Below are 23,784 nucleotides of genomic sequence, written 5' to 3'. Positions count from 1 at the left end.
AGTAATTTTGAAATCAAACTATCTTTATTATTAGAATATAGAACATTCGCATTACAAAAATTCAGTAGCAGATTAAAAGTTTCAATTTTTTAAACTTTCTTTTCTTTCAAACTTTTCTCTTGATACTCAACATATTTACAATAATTTACAATAACTTGCAATAATTTGCAATAGTTTATACTAATTTATACTAATTTATACTAGTTTATAATAATTTATAACAACTTATAATAATTTTGGTTTAATACACTTACAAGTCTATTACTTCATTTAAAATCATAAGATTTTAATTCATGAATGAAATTATTTCGCTTGTTAATCTACTAATAACCAAAAAATTGTTAATTTTGATTCAAACTTTTGATATTTACAAAATTATTTTGCATTTGATAATATATACTACAAGTAAAATTCTGATTAAATTCTGATTAAATTCTTATTAAATTCTTATTAAATTCTTATTAAATTCCTATTACCAATCAACAGTTTTATATTTATATCACCAAGAGTAACAATAGCAAAGCACACTTTATTTACTTATTTACTTATTTACTTACTCGTTTATATATTTAACCATCTTTCTTAATTCAATTTGCGGAAATCTAATCTTTATTACGTAAATCACTAGAAGAATAATGTTTGATTTACCTTGTTGAGTTTAACCCCATAAATTTCCCATTTTGGTGGAGAACCCACCACCTTGGTTAACCAAATGAAAAACCTCAATTATATCGCAAATAAAGAGCATCCACAAAATGGGGGTGTTTGATTCCAGGGTATTTTGCTTTTTTGAAGGAAAGCACAGCGTCGGCAACAGACCAGCTCAATTTTTCGATCAAATAGCAGCAGATTAAGAAGCCTGTTCGATTGAACCCATAGTGGCAATGAACAACAACGCGTGGATCACTCAATTGATTAGGTTGATTAAATAAGATATCATCGACAAGAGAGATGAATTTCCTCACCATCAGCGAATCAGGCGGTATTTTTGAGACAGTCGCAAGCTTGTAGTATTTGATTCTCTTCAAGGTGGTTGGGTTGTAAGGGGGCAAATCGGCCGAAATGTCGATGATTGCAACAATATCCGGGTTTTTCAGTTCTAAAATGGAGGGAGAATGGTTATCGTCGTCCTGCCTGAGGGTTTTCATGGCTAATAAGGGAGAAAACTGGAAAGTCGAGGGATTTTGGATTGGGAAGGAGATATTTTGCAAGGACTCCCATTTGACAATGTTTTTTAAACCCCATTTGTCGCCACTGATGATGGCCTTTATCGTTAGCACCCAGGAGGGATTTAACTTGGAGTCGATGTTGTTTGAGATGAATTTGAGAATCAAACCGCAGGCAAGCTCTGGCTTTTCCAATAGAATGGAATGGCCACAGTTGGCTATTGGAATGGTGATAGAGGCGACATTAATTGAGCAGAGGAGACACTCCATTTTTTGAGTTCCTTTGGAGTAGGGAGTGACATTATCGTTTTCGCCACAAACAATGAGAATTTTGGGCATATTCATGGAAGCATTGGAGTTGGAGGTGGAGTTGGAGGTGGAACTGGAACTGGAACTGGAATTAGAATTAGAATTAGAATTAAAAAAGGACATGGAGGAGATGAAATCAGATTCATTTAAAGGCTGGAAACCAGATATGTACTTCAACCAAGTGACACTGTCTATGTCCATATTCCATCTTAACTGTCTTGCTTTTTGGTAATAAGAGCAGGTGTTGATATTTAGCACACGTTTTAGTGAGTTTGAGTTAAACCCGCCTAGCCTATCGTATAGTCTTATGTAGTTGAATAGCTTGGGGAATTTCAAGAAAATCTTAAAGAAGGATAGTTGCAATAGAGTTTTGTTGATGGTTTCGTCGTTAGCGTTAACCGGTGGAGACAAAGAAGGAGGCGAGAGTAGTATCAAGGATGTAACAATTGATTTGTCGATTGAGTTTTTAAATAGCTTCAGAGCCAACTTGATGGCTATATGAGTGCCCATTGAGTGAGATATTAGAATTAGCTTTCTGTTTTTTAAAATTGGATCGGTTGTGATTATAGAATGTAATAGGTTGACTATTGAGCTGGTTGTAAAAGTGTTGTTATTAAGAGATAGGAAATTCCCAATGGAGGAGTTGATACTTTGAAATTCAAGATTGGATAGGTTTTGGATCAAGTTGCCTTTATTTTTAGATAAGCTTGATTTCCCAAAACCTGGTAAATCTACTGCAAAGACTTGAATGAATTGAGATAATAAGGCGAATAAAGACTCAAATTGCGATAATTGACCACCTAAACCATGGATGAAAATTACTAAAGGTAGAGTGTTCAAATTGGTTTTCAAATTTTTTAGAAAAGTTAGATTTTCGTTTAAATTTGGAAAATTTAAATTTCTAGAATTTTCGGTCAAGTTGATGTTTTGAATTTTAGGAATAAATCTTTCCAAAGGATGAGGAATTCTTAAAGTGTTCAAATAAACTTCAACCCCAAGTCCAACCCCAGCTTGATTAATATTGTTATCATTGGCTATTAAGAACTTTTCAATTGAAGAATATTTAGCTAATAAAGTACAATCGGCAGGTTCATTTAAGATTAATTTTTCAAATTTTGAATGGTTTCCTTTGTAAATGAAGATTTTCTTAAAAAACAAGGATAATTTGGATATAATGTTATTATAAGATTCATATTTTGCTTCATATTCTAATAACTGCTGGATGAAAGAATTCGATGTATCATTTTCTAAGTAAAAAGACGAGGATAAAGTCGCAGCTTCAATGATGAGTTTTTCCTCCAGTTCATTTCCAGACATTTTTTTATTTGTTTTTATTGGTCTGATAAGGATAAGGATAAGGAGATAACAATATGACAATTTAATAGTTGGAAAAAATAGAATTAGATATTAATTGGATAATAGTAAATTACATAAAAAAAAGAATTAGCAGAAGCGAAAGAAATGAAAGAAGTGAAAGAAGTGAAAGAAGTGAAAGAAGTGAAAGAAGTGAAAGAAGTGAAAGAAGTAAAAGCTGTATATTAGTCTAGATAGATCAATACCATGGATATATTTAATTGGAAATTTGGAACACATGTGTTGGAAGATCCCGCTTTTAGACACAGAAACACACACATGGCGCATGAGAAGGAAAGAAAGAGGAAAGTGGAAGCAAAGTGAGGAACAGCGGCAGATCCAGCAGCACAACCAGAACAAGCACAAGAAAAAAGACAATGCTCCTCTTCACACACACAAAGCGGCAGCGGTGCGCAGCAGAATCCGTGCTGTTGCGTCCAGCTCGTGCCCGAAATCCAGTAAAACGTGCCGACGCCCGGGAGCTCTGTGCACGTGTATTGTGTTTTCGGCCTAAACTCCGTAGACACGTACGCGCCACATCCCGTGACTCAAAGCACAGGCCCGTTCAGCCATTTCTGTTTGTGCAAACACACACGCGCATCCGCCAAGCGGGGCGACGCACAACGGCCTTAGAGAATAACTTCCGCGTGTTTCATCTGTGTCAGATATGCACAGTGTTTGCGGTTATGGGAGCCTTTGTTGTGCAAAAAGCAACAAATGCGGTATTTGCGAAGTACAGCTTATGTGATGGCCCTTCTCTGTTGAAACTCGTAAATACTGCTGTGGGTTGGCAGAGCCAGATCACATGTTGTAAGCGAGCAGACAGCATTCGTATCTCTCAGAGCGTCGTTCAGGGCACGTGTGTCAGCGTTTTGCTTGGGGCGTAACGGCGAATTAGCGCTCCACATCGTACGACTCCTGCTCTTTTTTGGCTGTTTTCTCCAATAGTCAGGCGACAGCTGCCGTTAGAAGACGCCGGGTAACACGCACTGATCTTTTTGATAACGAGCCGAATTTCCTGCACCGGTTTGACACATTTCGTTGGACAAATTCATTCCAACATAATCGCTTCTCCATTTCTCAACAGCCTACTTGGGCAGCTTTGGTGATCGAAAAGATTAGGTTTGTCTGGTTTTAGATACAACTGATTGAATTGATTAGAAATAGATTGAAACCGGATTTGAAATAGGCTGGATTGCAGCAAGATTATGGCTATAATTCGATTAGAATCCATGTTCCATCCGCTTAATATACACTTAAGCTTCGCTAAGTTTCAGGCAGAATTTATCTGTTTTATTTTAATTCGATTTAGCTCATTTTAACACCGCATTAAATTGTGTCCAGATGAATTTAATGGCTGTATCGATTTTGCGCTTCCACAGGCTCTTGTTGGACCATTTGTGCTTCCAGACCCACCTCTATCTGTGTCCTGTTCTTTCCCAGCTTTCCAGTAAATTGACAGCCGACGAAGGCAATTTTGGAAAAAACACATTTATCTACATAAAATTACTAGTATAGTTTAAAAATAATAATTTAAAAATAATCTGCATACTGCTGATTCTATCAGTTGAGATTAGAAATCTAAATTGGACCCACCTCAATCAAAATGCATTATTTACGCTATTACTTACGTTATTACTTATATTATTTATATTATTTATGTTATTTATATGGGGATAATTGCGATTCAATCCAATTTAAATTCAAATTCGCTCCAAAAACTAAAATTAACATTAAAATTAGCACTAAATGTACAAATCCAAAATCCAAAATCTTAAATCCTATTTCCGCTGCTCTTGAAAATGCTCAAAATAACAGAATAACTTATGCTATTAACCATTACCTGAATTCATTGCTTTTTAATTCCATAATTCAATTGTGTCCTTACAAAACGGATTTTATTTTCTTCAAAGCAAATATTAACACCTAAGCGTAATTCCCTATAAATACCCCATAATTTCTATGTAATTTTTACTCCCTTATTCTTCTACTTTCTATTTTTTATTTTCCTCACCAAACTATCCTCATTCCAATCTTATCTCTCTATTCAAACACTTCCTCTTGATTTCCTCTTGATATTCCAATGGCTTCCCAACTAGTTAGAACAAATTTAAAAAGATTCTACTCTTCAAGCTTTCGCTACTCCCAAAACTCCCAAAATTTCCAAAAGAATTTAGTATATCTATACATCACAATCAGTGTTACTTTGCCGTTTTTGCTACCAATCAAGTCCTCTTTAAAATCTGATAATATCGATGCTAAAGGAATAACTTCTCACCGTTGTTTGCTCTCCAAAATATGATATTTATACTGCTCTATTTGGTTATTTATCTTGCTTTACTTTGATTTACTTTATTTGACTTGTTCAATCTACTCAAAACCTAAATTCCACTTCAATTTCAATTTATACTTCAATTTCAATTTATACTTCAATTTCATTTCGTTTTATCTTTATCTATCTTTATCTTTATTTTCAATTTATCTTCTACTCAATCATATCTCTCAAACATCTCAAATCTCATCTCCAATAATGATCTCAACTACTTAAATTATATTCATTTCTTTTTCTTATTTTACTTGCCATTATTATCTTGAAATTCACTGATTAGATATCATAAAACAAAACCTCCAGATAACACAATAACATTATAATAACACAATAACATTATAATAACACAATAACATTATAATAATACAATAACATTAACATTAACATTAACATTAACATTAACATTAATTTTTCTTTTACGTTGCTTTATTAATCTTTATTTATATTTATATCTATTTATTTTTCTATTCTATTTTATGGGTTTTATTTACACTATTAAATTTTTTTTTTCTTAACTCTCAACTCTTTTACTACTATAATTTATAATGACTTATAACTTATGATGAATATGGTGGTACTTGATAGGTAAATTTCAAGTATATAAATATACATAAACACTAATATTATGCTTTTTTTTCTCTCATACTATTTTATAATAACTTATTTATTATCTATTATTTATTATACTAAACGAAAACATAAACTATAAAACTGAATATAAACCAATAGAACCATACAAAAACTAAATCAAGTAGAAAAATAACCCAAATATCCTTAGATAATCATCATTAATAAAATCATTAGAAGAAATAAAAAAAATGAAAATAAAAAAATTAAAGCAGATTGTAAATTTACAATTTAATCAATATAATGAATTATGGAGCTTCGATGAGTTCCAAGACCCTTTTCTGATAAACCCAACAATTTCCAATCATTAGCATTCCTTGGTCTATACACTTGAGCAGGTCGGACTTGGTAAATATTTTCAACGTAATTGCCATCATCATCATCATCATCACCATCGTTGTTGTTAATATTATTAGCATTTTCAATGACAATGCTATTGTTAAAAGATTGATTCTTCAAACCATTAAAGTCGTTGTAAGTTTTAACCATTCCATTGTGATCGCTTCCGTTAACCGTATTTCTAAAATTGGGTTTATTATTAATGTTCATATTCATATTCATGTTCATGTTCATGTTCATGTTCATGTTCATGTTCATATTCATATTCATATTATGAGATTGAAGTGAAGTCCTGCCATTGTAAAAACTATAAGTGAAATTGGTTACAAATTTTGTACTATTGATGAAATTGGCGTAATCCCATTCTTTTAATACCCATTTTAGTAGTTTGTAACTAGATATTCTATCATAGGGACAAACAATTATTGGTTGCTGAAACTTGATAGTTTGATGGTTGTAGAATTTTAGTTTGAATGATAATTCGTATCTGATTGAAAACAATTTTCCAGACAATGTAAAGCCTCTGATATGAGAAATGGGGATTCCAGTATTAACTTCATCTAACAATTTTGTATCAGTTGTCAAAGTTTTGGGGTTGACAGCAAATGATGAGTTGTTGAAAGTGTTGGATTTGATTGAGGCGATTGATTTAAAGGAGGTATTGTTATTTGTATTTTGTGACAAATTTGGGGATTTTCTTAGTTTTGAGGATGTTTTAGTTTGGATATTGTTTGGAAGAGAGCCATTTGAAATGCATTTTTCATTTTCTGAGGTTTGATTTGGTATATTTACTGATTTTGAGTGACCTAGTTGGGATGGGACTTTTTTAATTAGAGAAGAAGTTAAAGATGAATGGTTTGAGTTAACAGATGAATAAATGGAGGATAGATCATCGGGGAATTGAAATTGTAATTGAGCAGAAATTCCATTGGGCGTTAGGATACTGTCGTAGTTTGAATTGACTTCATAGATTTTGGTTTGTTTTGATAAAAGACCAAAATCGTGGCAATCTAGGATTTCCTGGATTGAGCAGGAGATTTTTTTTAGTTTGATTGTTTTATTTCTACCCATGAGAGATTTTAGTAAGGAGTTTGAGGAAGAACTCGAATTGTTGGAGGATGGTTTATTGGGGATATCGGATTGAAATGGGGATATTTTAAAGTATATTAGAATATCATCTTTGGGACCAACAGAAGTAATTGGTAAGGAGTAGTTGATTTGAATTGATTTGTCTAGAGATGAGATTGTTTTTGATACAGGTTCATTGAATTGCCTATAAAGAGGTAAAGTGTCGAATCTTTTGATTATAATCGGAAAGCCTATTATAAAAAGCTCATTATTTTGGTTTTGGTTTTGATTATGAGTGTTCGAGCTCGAGTTTGTGTTTAAGTTCGAGTTCGTGTTTAAGTTCGTGTTTAAGTTCGAGTTCGAGTTCAAGTTCGAGTCCAAGTTCAAGTTCAAGTTCGTGTTGGTGTGGTTATCCGGATTAGTTGAGTTATTGGTTATTGAATGGTTAAGATTTTTCAGTAGAGTATTAATTGAATTCAAAGGGTTTGTATTTATATTTGACCAAATGATCTTTGAGGTGATATTATGAATGGTTTTAGCGTTCCACCTTGAGTTTTTACAGCTTGAAGAGATGTCTTTATTTAGTGGGATTATAAAGGGGATGTCAAGACCCAAAATCTGTTCACTTGAATTTGAATTATCGTAGATTGAATTTGAATAGTTGTTGTAGGACTTTGTTGCATCGTTTTTGGAGCCAACAACAAAACCTGAAGATGGCACAGAAACTGATTGAACAGTGTTGAGCTCTAGCAAAACCGATTTGATTATGAATGGAGAGCCATCTTTCGATCTTATCTCCAACACACCTTCGATTCTTGGACAAGTTTTGGGAACACCAGGACAACCTCGGACTAATGAGTGATTAGATGCTCCCAAGCCGACAATAAAAGGTTCAATTGGAGCCATGATTGTTGGATAGATTGCTTGCAGAGAAAGACAATTGCTGATACAAATTGGTCGACAGAGCTCAAGAGAAGAGGCAGGTTGTGAGCAGGCAGTGTTGTAGGAAAAGGTATTGTTATTGCAGTTAGTGTTGGTGTTGCTATGTTGTTGTTGTTGTTGTTGCTGATGGAGTGGTTATTGCTGATGGAGTGGTTATATAAATTGGATTATGGAACAGATTTCTAGATGTTCAGGTAGAAAAAAGAGGACAAATAATTTAAATATAATAGGAAAAAAAAGCAAAGCAAAGAAAAGAAAAAAAAAGACTGGGGAGCTGAGAAATACAAAAGATGAATTTCGAATTGCAAGCTTATTCTTTTCTTTCTCCTTCCTGTTCCTCCTAAACCAGCTGGAATAGCCCAATGTGCCCAGTGTCGAGCCAACCTCCAGAGCTGTTCCACATTCGCAGCAAAGACCACTTGCAACTACTCGCTGGTGATCAGCTCCATTTCCTCTTGCTCAAAGGCTCGTTGTGTTGCTTTTGCTTCTTTTCGTGTGGGAAAACGCTGCTGTTTCAACCTCGAGTAGCACGTGCAGAGCTAGACGGGGCGTGTTTCGACGGGGGTAAACACAGCTTGCGGCGGCTGGGGCACGCCGAACAGGGCAGCGGTTTGTCGGTGAGAACCACCAGCACGGATGCAGTCCCAGAGCAGCGGTGCTCACCCAGCACTACATAGTTGTGCATGGCAGAAAAAAGAATGCGTAAGCCCGGAATCGAACCGGGAGCCCAACGATGGCAACGTTGAATTTTACCATTAAACCACTTACGCTGTCTGACGTTTGCTGAGGCGCTGTGTTGTTTATATACTTGTGTGTTCTGGCGCAATGTTATATAAGGATTGTTTTTTATTTTTGTTTACTATTGTATCAAACTGACAATTTATGCGATGAACACGATGTGACATCTATTTCTTACTTAAGTTCATTCGTCCTTGATGTGAGTTTTCTTTCCTCCAGGGTTTTCCCACATCCATGGTAAAATTACAGCGACAGTTTTTGTAGTTTATATACCGACTAATAAACAGCACCGTGCAAGAACCACAATAAGTGTGTTCTTAGCAGTTATTTTTTAAAAAAAAAATTATTGTATCAAACTGCAAGTATGTCAGCAGTCTTTTACCACAACTAGTCGTACGAGACTTCAAACGAATACTTGGGCTCTGAATTGCTCAGCAACTCATCATTCGAAGGAAATGTATCATCATATCCTCCCAAAATATCAAGATAACCAACCAAAATCATCGATATTATTATCATCAGCATCATTGGCATTAGTAGCATCACTCGCATTAATCTCTCTAAATTCACCACCAAAATCAAGATTATTATACGCATTGTGGTTAGGATCTTCAGAGTCATAATCAGAATAGTAATGATCATTACAGTGATAATATCGGTCAGTAAAAACTTCAAATTCCCTAGCAAAATATCTATCATGGTAATTATCATTATAATCATCATCGCTGCTATCATCGGAATTACTAATGTTTTCTAACTCACTCAAATTCATCTCATCTACTTCCTTTCTTAGCTCCTGATTTGATACATATCTAGGTTGGCAAAAATCAGTTCGACGTCTGGATTTTAAAAGATAACTTTCATTTCTTAAATGATTATCCAGACCACCTAAATCTGATACCTACTTAGATTTTTTGTTTGGGATTATTTTTGATTTTGATTTGTTTTTAAAAGATGATATTTTTTGTCTTTTGTAACTGCTTCTTTTAATATATTTGGGTTTATCATTCATTTTTGAATCGTAATAATTTAATAATTTAATAATTTAATAATTTAATAATTTAATAATTTGATAATTTGATAATTTGATAATTTATATTTTATAATATTACAATATCACAATATCACAATATAATATTAAAAGAGTTCTTTTTTAATTAATAATAAAAAATTAAATCTCTTAAAATTCATCTGATAAATACACATATACATATACATATACATATACATATACATATACATATACACCTATACACACATATATATAATGGTTCCAGTCCCATTGAGCAATCCTCCATTATTGTTTTATTCTTATCAGTTCCATCGTTTTTTTCTCTCTTATCGCTTTCTTATCACCTTTTCAAAAAACATAAAAAAACATAAAATACAAATAAAACAAACTTGAAAATTACTCCCGCAGAAATTCGAACCAGCTACCGTTTTTTCTCTGATTTGTTTTCATTTCTAACAATTCTGAAACATTTTCAATTATTCAATCACTAATCTATTCAATTTTCATTTAATAATCCCCCCAAAAGGCAAGTATTAATATCAATTAAACATTTTTTTAAATCTTATTACAAAAATAAAATACCTAGCACAAATCTTCTTTCTTTATTTCCTTCTTTATATATATTTGCAAATGTTGCTCGGCTTTTCTTTGGAAAATGTTCACCATTTGAGAAAAAGAATCAACTCCAACTTAATCAAAATTGTATAATAATTCCCTTAAAATGACTCTTACTCTCACTGGAAATGAAAATAAAAATAAAAATAAAAATAAAAATAAAAAAAGACATTTGAATTTCACTTTCAAAAGAAATTCAAAAATTAATTTTGCAACTTTTACAATATCTCAAAATTCAAAAGAATCAAATTCTTCTTCAATTAAACAAAACAACATTCAAACCGATATAACTAATGATAAAATCTATGATAAACTTCATGATAAACTTCGCGATAAAAAATTTAAAAACAAAAACCCTCAAAATAATTCAACTAGTTTTGAAAACAAAATTTGCAATTTAAATACCATCAATTTCAAAACAATCAATGACTGTAATTTCAAAACTGACAGTAATGTATACTCATTCACCGACCCAGAAAATAAAAAATTTGCTAAAAGATATTGCTATGATTTAAACTCAAATCAGCTTCAAACTGCTATAAAATTAAAAAATTGTGTTATAATGAGAAAAAAAACTGACTCTCAAAATTTCTTAAAAGTGGGAATCAATAAAACAAATTATACCGATTTTCGAAACCAACTTGTCAAAAATAATCCCCAACTTCAATTTCACAATCCATTCGTTCCACTCTATTGCGATTATATGACTATTTCATTGAACGCTGATAAAAACAATCTTTTTTTAAATATCAAAAACAGTCAAATTAATCTTCACGATATCCTCAATCAAATTTCAATTATTTCAAACTTATCAGTTGTTTTATGGTTGAAGAAACATTGTGTTGGGACAGAATATCATAATATGGATACAGAATGGCATATTAGTGGTGATATCATTCAACTAGATAAAACCCATCAGATATCTGAGACTGAAAAACCTCATTGTTATCCCAAAATAGTCTCTGATAATGTCGATGAATCATTTGGCAATCAATATTTCAAACTAAACCTTTTATCAGAATAAGTGACGATATTTGCATATGACCTGAATTTTTGATAATAAACGTATTTTGTATTTATTTGTATTTAAAGAGACAAAACAAAACAAAAGTCATAAATTCATTTTTGTGGTTTGAAGACTTTTCCATTTGTGGTAATTTGTATATTGAATAAATGATTATTACTGACTTTATTCTTTTTTTTTAAAAAAAAAAGAAAATCAATGTAAAATTAATCAAATCAAATATTATTTTGATACAGATTTTAGAAAATTGGTTGAATAAACAATGAAGACAAAACTAATTTTATTAAATGCTTTAGTTTTATTGTTAATAATTTTATTAATAATAAGCGACTCATTAGGCAAAGAGATTGATACACAAAATATTCAAGATACTCAAGATATTCAAAATGTTCAAGATATTCAAGATATTGTAAGTGATGGTCAAAGAAAAACCAGTGAATCCAATGGAAGCCATAAAGGCAATAATGATTATGTAGATTTCCCAATAAAGAGCAGTAGTACTAAATATAGCTCAAATTATGATAGAGGTAAAATGAGAGACACCAGTGATTTAAATAAGAATAGAAAAGCAAAAAGTCAAATCAATAATAAATCAACAAACTATTTTCAAAAAGAGTATAAGAAAAACTCAAAGTTTTTAAGATCTAGGCAAAAGGCACCAAAACAAGTGAATTTATCAAAGGAGTATCAATCAAGAAACAGAAAAATGGCAAAAAATAGAAAGATGAATCAAAACCCAAGCAGAAGCAAAGAAAAAGACTGGAAATATAATGATCATGATGATCATCACAAAAAGGATGAATATGGTAGAAGATATAAAAAAAGCAACAAATATGAAAACCATAAATCGAGTTATTATTATAACAGATATAATGACAGAAACAAAAATCGTGATGGTAGGGATATTAAAACCCATAGAGAGAATAATTATAGAGCATACTCATCAAAAAAGTTTCCAAACATCGGAGAAAACAATAATAAAACAGTAACATATCACTTTAATAACAAGAATTCAAGCAATTGTACAGTTTCAATGGATAATAAAAAATTATCAGCAGTAATTAAAGAAGAAAAATATATTGAGCTAAACTGGCCATGGAATAAAAATGATCAATTAGTTTATACTGTGCCAAAAAGCAAAAAAACCAAACTTTATAACGAAGGCAACAATAGTTATTATACATTGCTAGGAATTAAGTTTATAAATAAAAATGAAGAAGAGTACAAGATGATCAGATTCTCAAACTGTCTTATAAATTCAAATCCAGAGGAAGAGAATATTCTAGAGGCATTTACCTATAATAATCATTTATTCATTGATAAATCATTCAATGAGTTTGGCAAAGAGCTCTCATGGAGTTATGTTATAGATAATGTTAAATATAAGATCCAGCCAGGATTTAAATACGAAATTTCAACGTTGAATAACAAGAATTATTATACAATTTACCATGATAGAGGGATTGTATTTTATGAGTTTGGATTAAAATTTTTTATCGGATGTTTCTTGATCGAAAGAGAGAAAGGCAATGAAATAGTCAAGACAATGGAGAATCACTTGGTGATTGATCAAACCAATTCGCTATTCCAAAATGGACCAGTCAGATTAAATAGCCACGAGGATGTGGAGGAATACTGCCAGCCAAACATCTTGATCAAAGAGCAGCCAGGACAGGACAAATTGAAAATTGATGGCAATTCCATCGAAAACACAAACGACAATCACCAACTCAACCAAACGTTTGCTGGTTTTGACGTTGTGTATGATTTCAACGAGTTTGGGTTCTTCGACGTGGAAATTAGTAACAGCTTTGAAACAAACGTAGAGAGCCAGTAAACTGATGAAGCAGAGCAAGCCAAAGAATAGAATATCTATCCACAATATAGTCCATTCCAATATATCTTTTCAATATATCTTCTCAATATCTTCTCAATATATCTTCACAATATCCCATCACAAAAAGCCCTCGGATATAGGCTACACGTGATCACATGTTGAAGAAACGCGCACAAAGCCAAAACTGCGAGGCCTTGCCACTTCACGTCGTTTTAACGAAGCAGAAGAAGAAACAAAACCAACAAACTGCTTGCTCTGCTGCTCAATAGACGCTGGAAAACTGCAACAGAAATGTCACTCAACGTATTAACACCTCAATTGAAGAAAGCTTTCGACGAGCAGGACTATTCGCTCTGTCTAAAGCTCTTGCCCAAGATCAAAGTAGAGTTGGCCAGGTTCAACTTGTTGGTTCCAGTCACCAGCAGCGATGGCAAAAAGTTCAATCCTGAAGATTTGCTTGTCACCAGATACATCTTGGAGATTGGTGCTTTGGCTTCTATTAATTTGAAGGACTACAAGGGGTTTCAAAACTATATCAATCAGTTGAAGCCATTTTATAAGCAGAATTTTAAGAAAAATTTAAAATCTCAAAACCAGAAAAAAATCATGGCGTTGTACTTGCTATTATTACTATCGAGGGGCGAAATTGCTACTTTTCATATTGAATTGATTTCTTTGCCAAATAAGAATTTGGATTTGAAAGAAATCGAGAATGATTTATACTTGAATTATCCTATAAAGATTGAAAGATGGTTAATGGAAGGCTCCTATGACAAAATCTGGAAACTAATCAACGATAATAATTCATCGAAACAATTGAAAGAATTTCAAATTTTCAATAGCGATTTAATTAAAGCAATTAGACTTGAAATTATAGATTGCATTGAAAAGACATATGAAAATAAAAAATTGGCATTAAGTAACGTTAAAAATCTATTATTTTTAAATAACGAACGAGAAGTGATTGATTTAATTAATGAAGAGACAAACTGGGTTCTTCAAAATGGCTTTGTTTATTTCCATGACGATATTAATAATCACAATAATACTAATGCTAATGCTAATACTAATACTAATACTAATACTAATACTAATACTAATACTACTACTACTACTACTACTACTACTACTACTACTAATAATAATAATAATAATAATAATAATAATAATAATAATAATAATAATAATAATAATAAAGATGCTAATAAAGGCGTAATTGAAAAGGATGAAGATATGTTAATTGATGAAGATATTGATATCGATTTAGAATTTGATAATAACCTTTCGATAGAAAATGAAACCGAGCCAGAACTAAGTAATAATCAAAAATTAATTAAAAATTGTCTAATATTTGCAAGACAAATGGAATCCATTGTTTGAAACATTTTTTTGCCTCTTTTTTATATATCATATAGTAACAACTAAATATATATGAATATTTAATTATATTTCATACGTCATATGAAATAAAGTAAAAAACAGAAGAAAATAAACAAACTAAGCTAAAATAAATCATCATTCTAATGAAGTATAAAAATGCTTATACGCTGTATCCAAATCAAACAACAATTGCCTTACTTCATCTTCACTCAATTCATCATTAACTTTCATATGATTCAATTTAATTAACCATTCAACCAACTTGCCTCTACCTTCAAAATCTAATTTGTGTTTTCCACTTTGTTTGTTATTATTTTCATCGCTCTTATTATGATCTTCCTCGTCTTCGTCATCATCATCATCATCATCATCATCATCATCATCATCATCATCGTTATGAACATTATTTATTGAGGTTATCAAATCAGATAATAATGGATATAATTGATCTTTGGCTTTATAGTTCAATTTCAATGCATCCATACATGTTATAAAATTTCCTGTAGCTTCAGCGACTGCTCTTGAAGATATTTGATTTTTATTATTATTATTGTTAGCATTGTTATTATTGTTATTGTTATTAGAACTAGAACTTTCTTGATTGTTTTTCTGTGTCACATTCTTGTTGTTACTATTGTCATTTATGTCGACAGTACTACTATTATAGTTGGTATTATTTGTAGTGGTTTTATTTGAAACATCTGTCAAATCATTTATATCGTCAGGACCACCAATCTCCAATCTTTTAGTAGCCAATGGACAATCAATTTTATATTTTTTCTTAAAGTATTGCAAGTTTATAAACTGATCGGAGATTTCATCGTTATTTATCAACGCATTATATTGGTTAATCAATCTCTTTACGGTTGAAGTATACAATTCATGTTTTAGATTGTCTTTCAAATACGACTTTTCTATGTATTCCAAAGTTGTTAAAATTGAATAAATCTCTGCCAAATTTTCATAGATTTCTCTTTCTTTGGTGTTATAACTATTAGTTGAATACAAGGAGACCTCTTGATCCAAGTTGATTGAAGACAACTTCTGATTGGATCTCAACAAGTTGTAGGTTGGATTTTGTATATTTGAAATAGGAGCATAGGGAAGATAATCGTTGTTCATGTTGGTGAATCTCTGCTATTATCAACAAAAAAGTGAGCAAAGGCAGTTCTTATCAACCCCCGTATCATTTGCCAACGGACCGGAAGTGGGGTCAGATTATTTAAATCGATAAACGGCCACAATCCGGTTTGAAGACAAACTGCTTCACCGTAGCCGGATACGTAAACGTACTCGGAGCGACAAACAACTATTCGGAGGCCAAGAGTGCAAATTTTTGGAATTTGCACTCTTGGCATGCGCACTCTTGGCCCCAAACACTGTGCTGTTTTGCGCGCGGACCTTCGTAGGTCGTAACCGTAGGGCTTCCTGTATTCCAATTCTCAGGGGCTTACACTCTAAGACTGTAACTTAGGGCTTTTTATGTAAACTCGAAGAGAACTAGAAATATGCATTGGAAAACTTGATCCCTTTCTTTCGAAATTGGTCAAATTACAACGCCTTTTATATAATTCTATATCGGTCTAAAGTAATTCATAATGATAAAAATAAAATATTATAATTGTAGTTATTTTGCTTTCTCTGCTGTTCATGCAGCTAATTTTCTGATGTATTGTTTTTCTGGCTGCACGAATTGGCTTCGGAGCCATCTAGGACTATGTTGTAGCCCTAGAGACGAGCGGTACAAACGATACAACACTAGTTTGAAGTATTTTGCAAACAGTTCGAAATCTCAATCAAAATATATTCAAACAAGTTTAATACAGAACACTCAAAGAATTGTACAAACACAAACTCCAAATCAAACCAAAGACTCAGTGGTAAATCGGTCTACAAAAACAGAATTTAAATTATAATTGTATCATTGTATTAATCTCATTTAGCTAATGACATTAACATACCAGATAATTTACTCTTATCGTACTTGATATACTTGCTTGTATGTTTTGTGAAATCCCCTCCAGAGTGTTTATCGTGAAATCTATTGTATAAGGGGATAATGAAACTGATTTCTTGAACCAAATATTTTTTCAAACTTTGATCTGTGATATTATAACTTTTGAAAATTTTGATATTTTCTTCAATTTCACTATTAAAATTACGGAATTTTTCTTTGATAATTTCCTTTTCTTTACTATTAATCTTGCTGCCGGTCAATCCACTTAATCCTAATCCACTTGATGATGTTGAGCTTGTATTGACAGTGACATCCATTAAACTTGAAGCTAAATTTTTCCAACTGATTAAAAAGAAATTCAATGCTCTCTTTTTCAATTTTTCAATTCTTTCAAAACTTAATTTATTAAACTCAAATATTTTTTCAATTTCACTTCTTTTAATAATTTGTTCAATTAAAATTAAATTGGTAACTAAAAAAAAACCAATATGTGAATTATAAAGATTATTACTCTTTTTTATTTGGTTGACTGTGAGTATTATCTTACTTTTAATCTCTAAATCTACCATAATATTGTCGATTGAGTCCAAGAAAAAACACATCAACAAGTATTTAGAATTATTGACGTCTTGATTGTCATTATTGAAACTGTTATTGGAATTGCTAGAATAATGAGGATTACTAGTAAATACGTTTAGCCATTGGGGCTTATTGCTATCGATCCATGAACCCATTTTCATTCCTTCGATTATATTTAGGCAAGATTCTCTAAATTCACTAAATTTTCTTAATTTGGACATGATTTCAACAGTGATTTCACTTACACCATAATCCTTTGGTAAATTATTCATTGAGTTGACGATTTTGTTATCGATTAGTTTTAAGAAATCTTTGAACAAATTTTGAGCTAATGATTTGACAATTTCGAAATCCTTCAAGATGAGTATAATTATATCTTCATCTTCATTGTTGTCACCGTTTTTTTTAATGATTTCAATTAGTTTGATATCTTGATCAATTTTTTTTAAAAATTCGATTTTACAGTTAATTAATTCAAATAATAGTAAAGAATAGTTTGAAAAGTTTTTTTTAATAAAATTTGTCAATTCGATCAAGTAGTAAGAATACTTGGGAAATATTTTGACCTTGAATATTTTGATCAAATTTAGTTTAAATTCAATTTTTCCATTTTTATCATTATCATTATTGTTATTGTTATTGTTATTATTTTCACTTTTATTATTATTATTATTATTATTATTATTATTATTATTATTATTATTATTATTATTATTATTATTATTATTATTATTTTCACTTTTATTGTTATTATTATTCTTTTCACTTTTGTTATTATTATTATTATTATTATTATTATTATCAGTGTTGTCATTAAAATTTGGGAAATTTTTGATTATTAAACAATTTTCATACGTTAGATTCAAGTTTATATACCTTGTAAAACAGGTTATTAAATTAGAATTCTTTTGGTATAAATCATTTTTTTTGGAGTCGTTGATAAGGATATCTTCGTCATTTGCCAAACCATTTAAAATAACATTTGATCTATTTGAGATATAAATTTCATTAATTTTATCAATTGAAGAATTTGAAAATTTTAAAAAGTATTGAATGATATCGATATTGATATTGCAATTATTATTATTAATTTTCGCTAGTAAGTTGTTGACTAGATCGTTTTCATCGGTATTGGAATTGGAATTGGAATTGGTATTAGCATTGGCATTGGAATCCTGTTCAATCAATTTATATTCACTAAATTTGGGTAGATTTGGTAGGCTCTTGACGTTGTTTTTAAATATTTCAATCAAGTTGCTGTTCCCCTTTACGATCAAGCTGTTTAGATTGTTGACGATTCCTGTAAAGTTTTCCAATCTGTTTCGATTGATTTCCACTAGCAAGTTGTTGCAGTTCTTCAACACTTTCAAGTAGTTGTTGAATTCGTGCTTGTTATATTCATTCTTACTGCTGGGGTCGTTGTTGGTGCTGTTCTGCAAGATCAAGAGGTCGTTGTTGATGACCACCTCGTAGTTGGAGATGATTTTCGCAAAGTTCTTGATCTTCTTGGTGATATTGATGGAGTCCTCAACGTTCTTCTTGTAGGTGGTGAGGTTGTTGGAGACGTCGATGATGGGATTGATCAAGTTCAAAGAGCTTAGTGAGAGCTGGGACACTTTGTTCAACGACTTGCTGATTTGCAATATGAGCTCGTCAGACTTGGAGAGGTTTTCGTCAAGAACAGCGACGTCTGCCTCGTCGATGTCCACCAAAAACGCAGTGTGGGACATGTTCAGGAGAACTGGCTGCTGCTGATTCTGCTGCTGCTGCTTCTGGTGCAATGCTGGCAAATCCCAGGCCTGTGTTGCTGATAAAGAGCACAACTTGTTGGCCTTGAGAGAAGGCACTGTTTTTCGCTCGCTCCTCTTTGCACCTTTCAGCACCCTCAGCTATTGAGCTACTTTTATTGTTTCTGCTGCCTCTGCTGCCTCTGCTGCCTCTGCTGTTTCTCTAGTCTGTGGATAGGTGGTTTCTCCTGTTCTGCTGCCCTTTTCTGCTTCTCCATCCACTGCTCTGATGCATTATGGTCTATTCCAAGACCCCTCTCAATCCCTCTGACGTCTTATCTACCACCATCTCCAACCACAATGAGGCATCTCATCCAACAAACATCTATCTAGACCAGGTCTGCTCCAGCAGTCATACCAACACCAATGGAAACAACATCTCCAGTAGCAACAGCCTGTTTATTCGAAACTTGGTCAAAAACAACCTGTTTTCAACAAACAGCCACAGCAACATCAGCATCAAATCGTCTTCAAACCACAACATTCTATTGCCCAAGTTGCCTGAAAAGCCTCTAATTGAAAACTCATCATTCAAAGTATATCTTTTGCTCACTGAAGACAAGTTTTTTCTACAAAACAACATCTCATCAAACGCTTCCTCGGTTGTGACCCCATCCTCGAGAAGAAGCTTGAGAAGACAAGCCAACAGACCAACTACTTCTGCTCCTACTCTAATTAGCGAGACTTCTGATAGCAATGGGAGACCTTCTACGAGCTCAAATAACAGTGCTACTACAAGTAATAATAACAATAATAGCTATAACCATTTTACTGGGAACGACTTGGATATCAACGAAGCCCCACCATTACTACTAAGAGGCGTACTTTTGGTCAAGATTTTAAAAAACAATACAAAATTAAAACACATAAATCTAAACTTGAAGGGTATTGCAAGAACAAATTGGCCAGAGGGCATTCCTCCTAAAAAACAGAATTTCTTTGAATCTGATACAATTCTCAACCATTCATGGCCCTTCTTCAATTCCTCTCAAAGGGAATCCATAAATTACTCCAAAGGTGGTGCCAACCATATAAATCTACATAACTCAGATTTAGATTCTTTCACTTTGGATTCCTCCAGAGACTTGAAATCAACTAGATCAAAGATATTCAACGAATTATCCAGCATTAAAACAAGATCCAGCTCCCCATCTTCACGATTAAACCTCTCTTCAATCAGATCCTACAGCTCAAACGACTTAGAACCCTACGTCTTCCAGCCTGGTGACTATATCTATAATTTTGAACACCCAATTCCTCAATCTACTCCAGAATCAATTGCCGTAACCTTTGGTTATATAAACTATTTCTTAGAGGTCTCAATCGATAAGTTCTCAAAATTTAAGCTGCCCATTACCGCTAAGAAAAACATCTTATTAATCAGAACTAATTCTTCTCAATCAATTGAAGACAACCTTGATCCTATTCTAATTAATAAATCATGGGAAGAACAATTATTTTACTCGATCTCAATTCTTTCAAATTTCTTGATTTTAGACTCCTTTTTACCAATTAATATTAAATTAGTCCCAAATGAGAAAACCCTCAAAGTTTATAAAATCAAAATCTTCTTGGTTGAGATCTTGGAATACTGGTGCAAAAAGAAAAAAGTTCATAGATTAGAACCTCAAAAGAAATACCTCTTATTGGAACATAAACCAAAATCTGGAAATAATCTACTAAAAGATGTTGACGGCGATATCTCTTTTGATAATAACTTGATTAATAGTATAAATATTTCAGCAAACCCTTCTTTAAAAGCGAATGGCAAAAATACTTCAATATCAAATGAAGCTCATAACAAATTCAATTTTCCTCATAAATTACACTTGCCCAAAGAAATTAAAGAAAACAAAGAAAATAAAGAAAATAAAGAAAACAAAGAAAACAAAGACAAAAAAGGAAAAGGAAAAGGAAAAGAAAAATCAGATGCCGATAATGAGGATGATGATGAATATATCTCTTCAAAGGATTTTACTTATCAACTATATGTTCCTGAAACTCCCAGTAAAACTGGCGCAAAATTGCATCCTGATACTCAGTATGTTAACATTCAATGCCATCATTGGATTAAAATTACATTAAGAGTCTCTAAAAAAATTGAGAATACGGGCTCATCTAAAGATAAAAAAAAGGAAACGCCAAATTCAAATTCAAATTCTACTCCAAATTCTACTCCAAATTCTACTTCAAATTCCACTGAACACTCGTTTTTCAGTTCACACCATAATGATTCTCTGAATAAATCCGAACCTAAAATGGACAGAAAACACTATGAAATATCAATTGATTGTCCAATTCATGTTCTTCATCCATTATGTACTCAAGCGAATACACTATTACCTGCCTACGATGGGCCACGAATTTCCACAATTAATGAATTTGACACATTTAATGAATTTTATGGGCCAAATTTACCTTCATATTCAAAGGAAGAACCCATTTTTCCTAGTGAAATTCTAGTCAATCCAACGGATCCTCTGAATCCAAATATTCCAGCCATCAATCTAGAAGATTCGGCGATTCCTCTTGTTGAAACCGTTAGTGAAGCTACTGGTGGAGCACACGAAACCATACTAACCGATGATAACATTAAATCAACCGCCGATAACCATCACTGCAATGAATATACTAGTTTAGGTAAAGATTTTGGTGGTGATGAGATTACATCTGATATGATAGAGTCTAATTTGTTTAAACCTTCTCAGATTAAATTAGAAATGTATTCTTCACAAGCACAGCCTTTAAACAATCATTCAAATGCTTTTTCACCAGTAATTAGACCTCTAAATAATTTAAACTCCCCTAAATTTGCACCATTAGAACCCACTTTATCACCAAATTTTAGAGCAATGTCTCCAACAGTTCGAATTCTTTCTCCTCGTCTACAAGCAATGTCTCCAAAACTATCAGCTTCAAGATCTCCTAGTTTAAGAACAATTTCTCTGCCAATTTTAACAGGCTTATTATCTCCACGACTTGAAAGCTCTTCTGCATCATACTTTCAAAAAAATGCACTATCTCCAACTTTAGGGCCTTCAGCACTTGGTGATTTTTCTCTTTCTTCCAACTTTAAACCTACTTCAAATTTAAATTCAAATTCAAATTCAAGTCCAAACTCAAACTCAAATTCAAATTTAAATTCTTTTCAAATTTTAAGAAAACCTTCAATTAACCCCCCATCTTTTGATTTTGCATTAAAAAATTTAGAGGCAAACCAAATGGTCAAAGGATTTGAAAACTTACCGCCGCCACCGTCTTATGATCAAGTCCTTGAAGAAGAAAAGGAAAAAAAAATATTGAGAAAAACAATAAAGACTGAAGAGGAAGAACGTGGAAGAGTACGTCGAAATTTAAGAGCACCAAAAACTCAGCATGGATCACCTTTATCACTTCGCAAACAAAGAAACTTAGATTTATCACCATCAAGATTAGAATTAGAATTGGATGATGATGAAAATGATGTTGCTTCAAGTTTCAAATTCAGAGGAGCAAGTCCACACCTACCTGATAGCATAATCAGAGCAACTTCTCCTGACGTGATGAAAGCTAGAAAGAGTTTTTCTCCCTCACCATCAAGACTAAATTTTGACCTTGATAATGATGACCAATTTTCTTACAATGCTAAAAAGAATCTATCGAATTCGAGTTCCTCTATGTTTTTGGGTGTTAATGGAATGGATACAAATAACTCTTTTGAATTTAGAAGGGGATCTTTTGGTAGCATCAAAAGAATATCATCGGAATTGAGAAGAGTGCAAGATACAGATACAATTCAAAGATCATTGGATGCTGAAGTAGAGGAAAATTTTAGCAGAAAGAAAGAATATAAAGATAAAGGTAAGAAGAGAGTTAGTTTTGATGATTCGAGAAATAAATCATCAACCTTTGATTTAGCGCTTCCTTCGACTAAAGTCATCCCACCTACTCCAGAAAACCACTCGCTATCACCAAATGTTGATTTCCTGAAATCGCTGTTGGCGATCTTTCCAGAAGATGATATAATTGCGTCATCTTTATCTTCTTTATCTACTAATCTTTCAAGAGAAAACTATATTGAGAAAAAGCCTTTATTGGACGAGCTATCTGAAGTTTCTACTTTAGCATCAGGAGATTTTCCACATCTTGATAAAGAGAGATCATTTGGTGATTCATTTATCAGCCAAGCAGGAGATAGCACAGATATCACTGCAATGTATAAAGCAGTTCCTAACGTTTCAGACAAATTATGGCATCCTATGGCTAATGAATCTGCTTCTATGTCGATACCAATATCGGCTTCAATCAGCAATTTTTTACCTAAAAGAAGAAACCGAAACAATTCCGTTGTTTCAACATCTTCTTTTGTTTTAGATAATAAAGATGCCAATAAAAATGGGGTTTATAATTCATTTTTAAACAAAAAAGTTGGTTCTAACAGAATATTTGATAATAGCTCGTCCTCTTTGATAAGTGATTCAGTTTCAGTTACAACAGTATCTTCAGGTAGTGCAAAAAGTATTGGTGAGAAAATCAGAGCTCAAAAAAAGGCTGAAAAATCAGATTTTAACCAGTTTGAACTTAAATAACGTAAATAACACTTAAAGAACACTAATTTGAATTTTTTTTATACAATTCACTTTTTTAGAATTTTTATTTAATTTTTTATTTTTTTAACTTTATAATCTTTTTTCAGCTTTTTCAATAATTTTTTTTTTTTAATTTAAGAATTTTCGTTTGTTT

At 32.2% G+C, this 23,784-nt stretch overlaps 10 protein-coding genes and 1 non-coding gene across 11 annotated transcripts; 5 read left to right on the top strand and 6 right to left on the bottom strand.

Moving 5' to 3' along the window:
* Window positions 1–413: 413 nt before the first annotated feature.
* On the bottom strand, window positions 414–3,143 carry LDH1 (triacylglycerol lipase). The gene has a single exon (XM_020192658.1). It carries the CDS (start codon window positions 2,790–2,792, stop codon window positions 723–725), a length of 2,070 nt encoding a protein of 689 aa, XP_020049227.1. The 5' UTR covers window positions 2,793–3,143; the 3' UTR covers window positions 414–722.
* Window positions 3,144–4,911: 1,768 nt separating this feature from the next.
* Window positions 4,912–5,130, top strand: ASCRUDRAFT_79540 (uncharacterized protein; the record flags this gene model as incomplete). Its single annotated transcript, XM_020194393.1, has 1 exon — window positions 4,912–5,130. One exon carries the CDS (start codon window positions 4,912–4,914, stop codon window positions 5,128–5,130), a length of 219 nt encoding a protein of 72 aa, XP_020049226.1.
* An 885-nt stretch (window positions 5,131–6,015) lies between these two features.
* Window positions 6,016–8,097, bottom strand: RGL1 (Rgl1p; the record flags this gene model as incomplete). The annotated part of the gene is made up of 3 exons (XM_020190269.1): window positions 6,016–6,677; window positions 6,930–7,495; window positions 7,694–8,097. The coding sequence occupies 3 exons, from the start codon at window positions 8,095–8,097 to the stop codon at window positions 6,016–6,018; spliced, it is 1,632 nt and encodes a 543-aa protein (XP_020049225.1).
* Window positions 8,098–8,832: 735 nt separating this feature from the next.
* Window positions 8,833–8,903, bottom strand: ASCRUDRAFT_t20. The gene has a single exon. It is a non-coding gene; the product is annotated as a tRNA-Gly (tRNA).
* Window positions 8,904–9,244: 341 nt separating this feature from the next.
* ASCRUDRAFT_74366 (uncharacterized protein) lies at window positions 9,245–9,709 on the bottom strand. Its single transcript, XM_020192657.1, has one exon. It carries the CDS (start codon window positions 9,641–9,643, stop codon window positions 9,353–9,355), a length of 291 nt encoding a protein of 96 aa, XP_020049224.1. The 5' UTR covers window positions 9,644–9,709; the 3' UTR covers window positions 9,245–9,352.
* Window positions 9,710–10,604: 895 nt separating this feature from the next.
* On the top strand, window positions 10,605–11,522 carry ASCRUDRAFT_6538 (uncharacterized protein; the record flags this gene model as incomplete). The annotated part of the gene is made up of 1 exon (XM_020191358.1): window positions 10,605–11,522. The coding sequence occupies one exon, from the start codon at window positions 10,605–10,607 to the stop codon at window positions 11,520–11,522; it is 918 nt and encodes a 305-aa protein (XP_020049223.1).
* A 262-nt stretch (window positions 11,523–11,784) lies between these two features.
* Window positions 11,785–13,359, top strand: ASCRUDRAFT_6537 (uncharacterized protein; the record flags this gene model as incomplete). The annotated part of the gene is made up of 1 exon (XM_020191357.1): window positions 11,785–13,359. One exon carries the CDS (start codon window positions 11,785–11,787, stop codon window positions 13,357–13,359), a length of 1,575 nt encoding a protein of 524 aa, XP_020049222.1.
* Window positions 13,360–13,650: 291 nt separating this feature from the next.
* Window positions 13,651–14,379, top strand: RPN12 (proteasome regulatory particle lid subunit RPN12; the record flags this gene model as incomplete). The annotated part of the gene is made up of 1 exon (XM_020189694.1): window positions 13,651–14,379. A coding segment is annotated over one exon (729 nt), but the record flags the coding sequence as incomplete, so codon positions are not given.
* A 495-nt stretch (window positions 14,380–14,874) lies between these two features.
* On the bottom strand, window positions 14,875–15,861 carry VPS28 (ESCRT-I subunit protein VPS28; the record flags this gene model as incomplete). The annotated part of the gene is made up of 3 exons (XM_020191150.1): window positions 14,875–15,063; window positions 15,142–15,335; window positions 15,468–15,861. 3 exons carry the CDS (start codon window positions 15,859–15,861, stop codon window positions 14,875–14,877), a joined length of 777 nt encoding a protein of 258 aa, XP_020049220.1.
* An 813-nt stretch (window positions 15,862–16,674) lies between these two features.
* EXO70 (GTP-Rho binding exocyst subunit EXO70) lies at window positions 16,675–19,005 on the bottom strand (the record flags this gene model as incomplete). The annotated part of the gene is made up of 1 exon (XM_020191356.1): window positions 16,675–19,005. The coding sequence occupies one exon, from the start codon at window positions 19,003–19,005 to the stop codon at window positions 16,675–16,677; it is 2,331 nt and encodes a 776-aa protein (XP_020049219.1).
* A 293-nt stretch (window positions 19,006–19,298) lies between these two features.
* Window positions 19,299–23,630, top strand: ASCRUDRAFT_6533 (arrestin family protein; the record flags this gene model as incomplete). Its single annotated transcript, XM_020191355.1, has 1 exon — window positions 19,299–23,630. One exon carries the CDS (start codon window positions 19,299–19,301, stop codon window positions 23,628–23,630), a length of 4,332 nt encoding a protein of 1,443 aa, XP_020049218.1.
* Between the last annotated feature and the right edge of the window lie 154 nt (window positions 23,631–23,784).

This window comes from Ascoidea rubescens, assembly GCF_001661345.1.
Source record: "Ascoidea rubescens DSM 1968 unplaced genomic scaffold ASCRUscaffold_2, whole genome shotgun sequence".
NCBI classification, from domain to species: Eukaryota; Fungi; Ascomycota; class Saccharomycetes; order Ascoideales; family Ascoideaceae; genus Ascoidea; species Ascoidea rubescens.
Note: the sequence above shows the minus strand (reverse complement) of the source record. Positions and strands in the feature narration are given on the sequence as shown.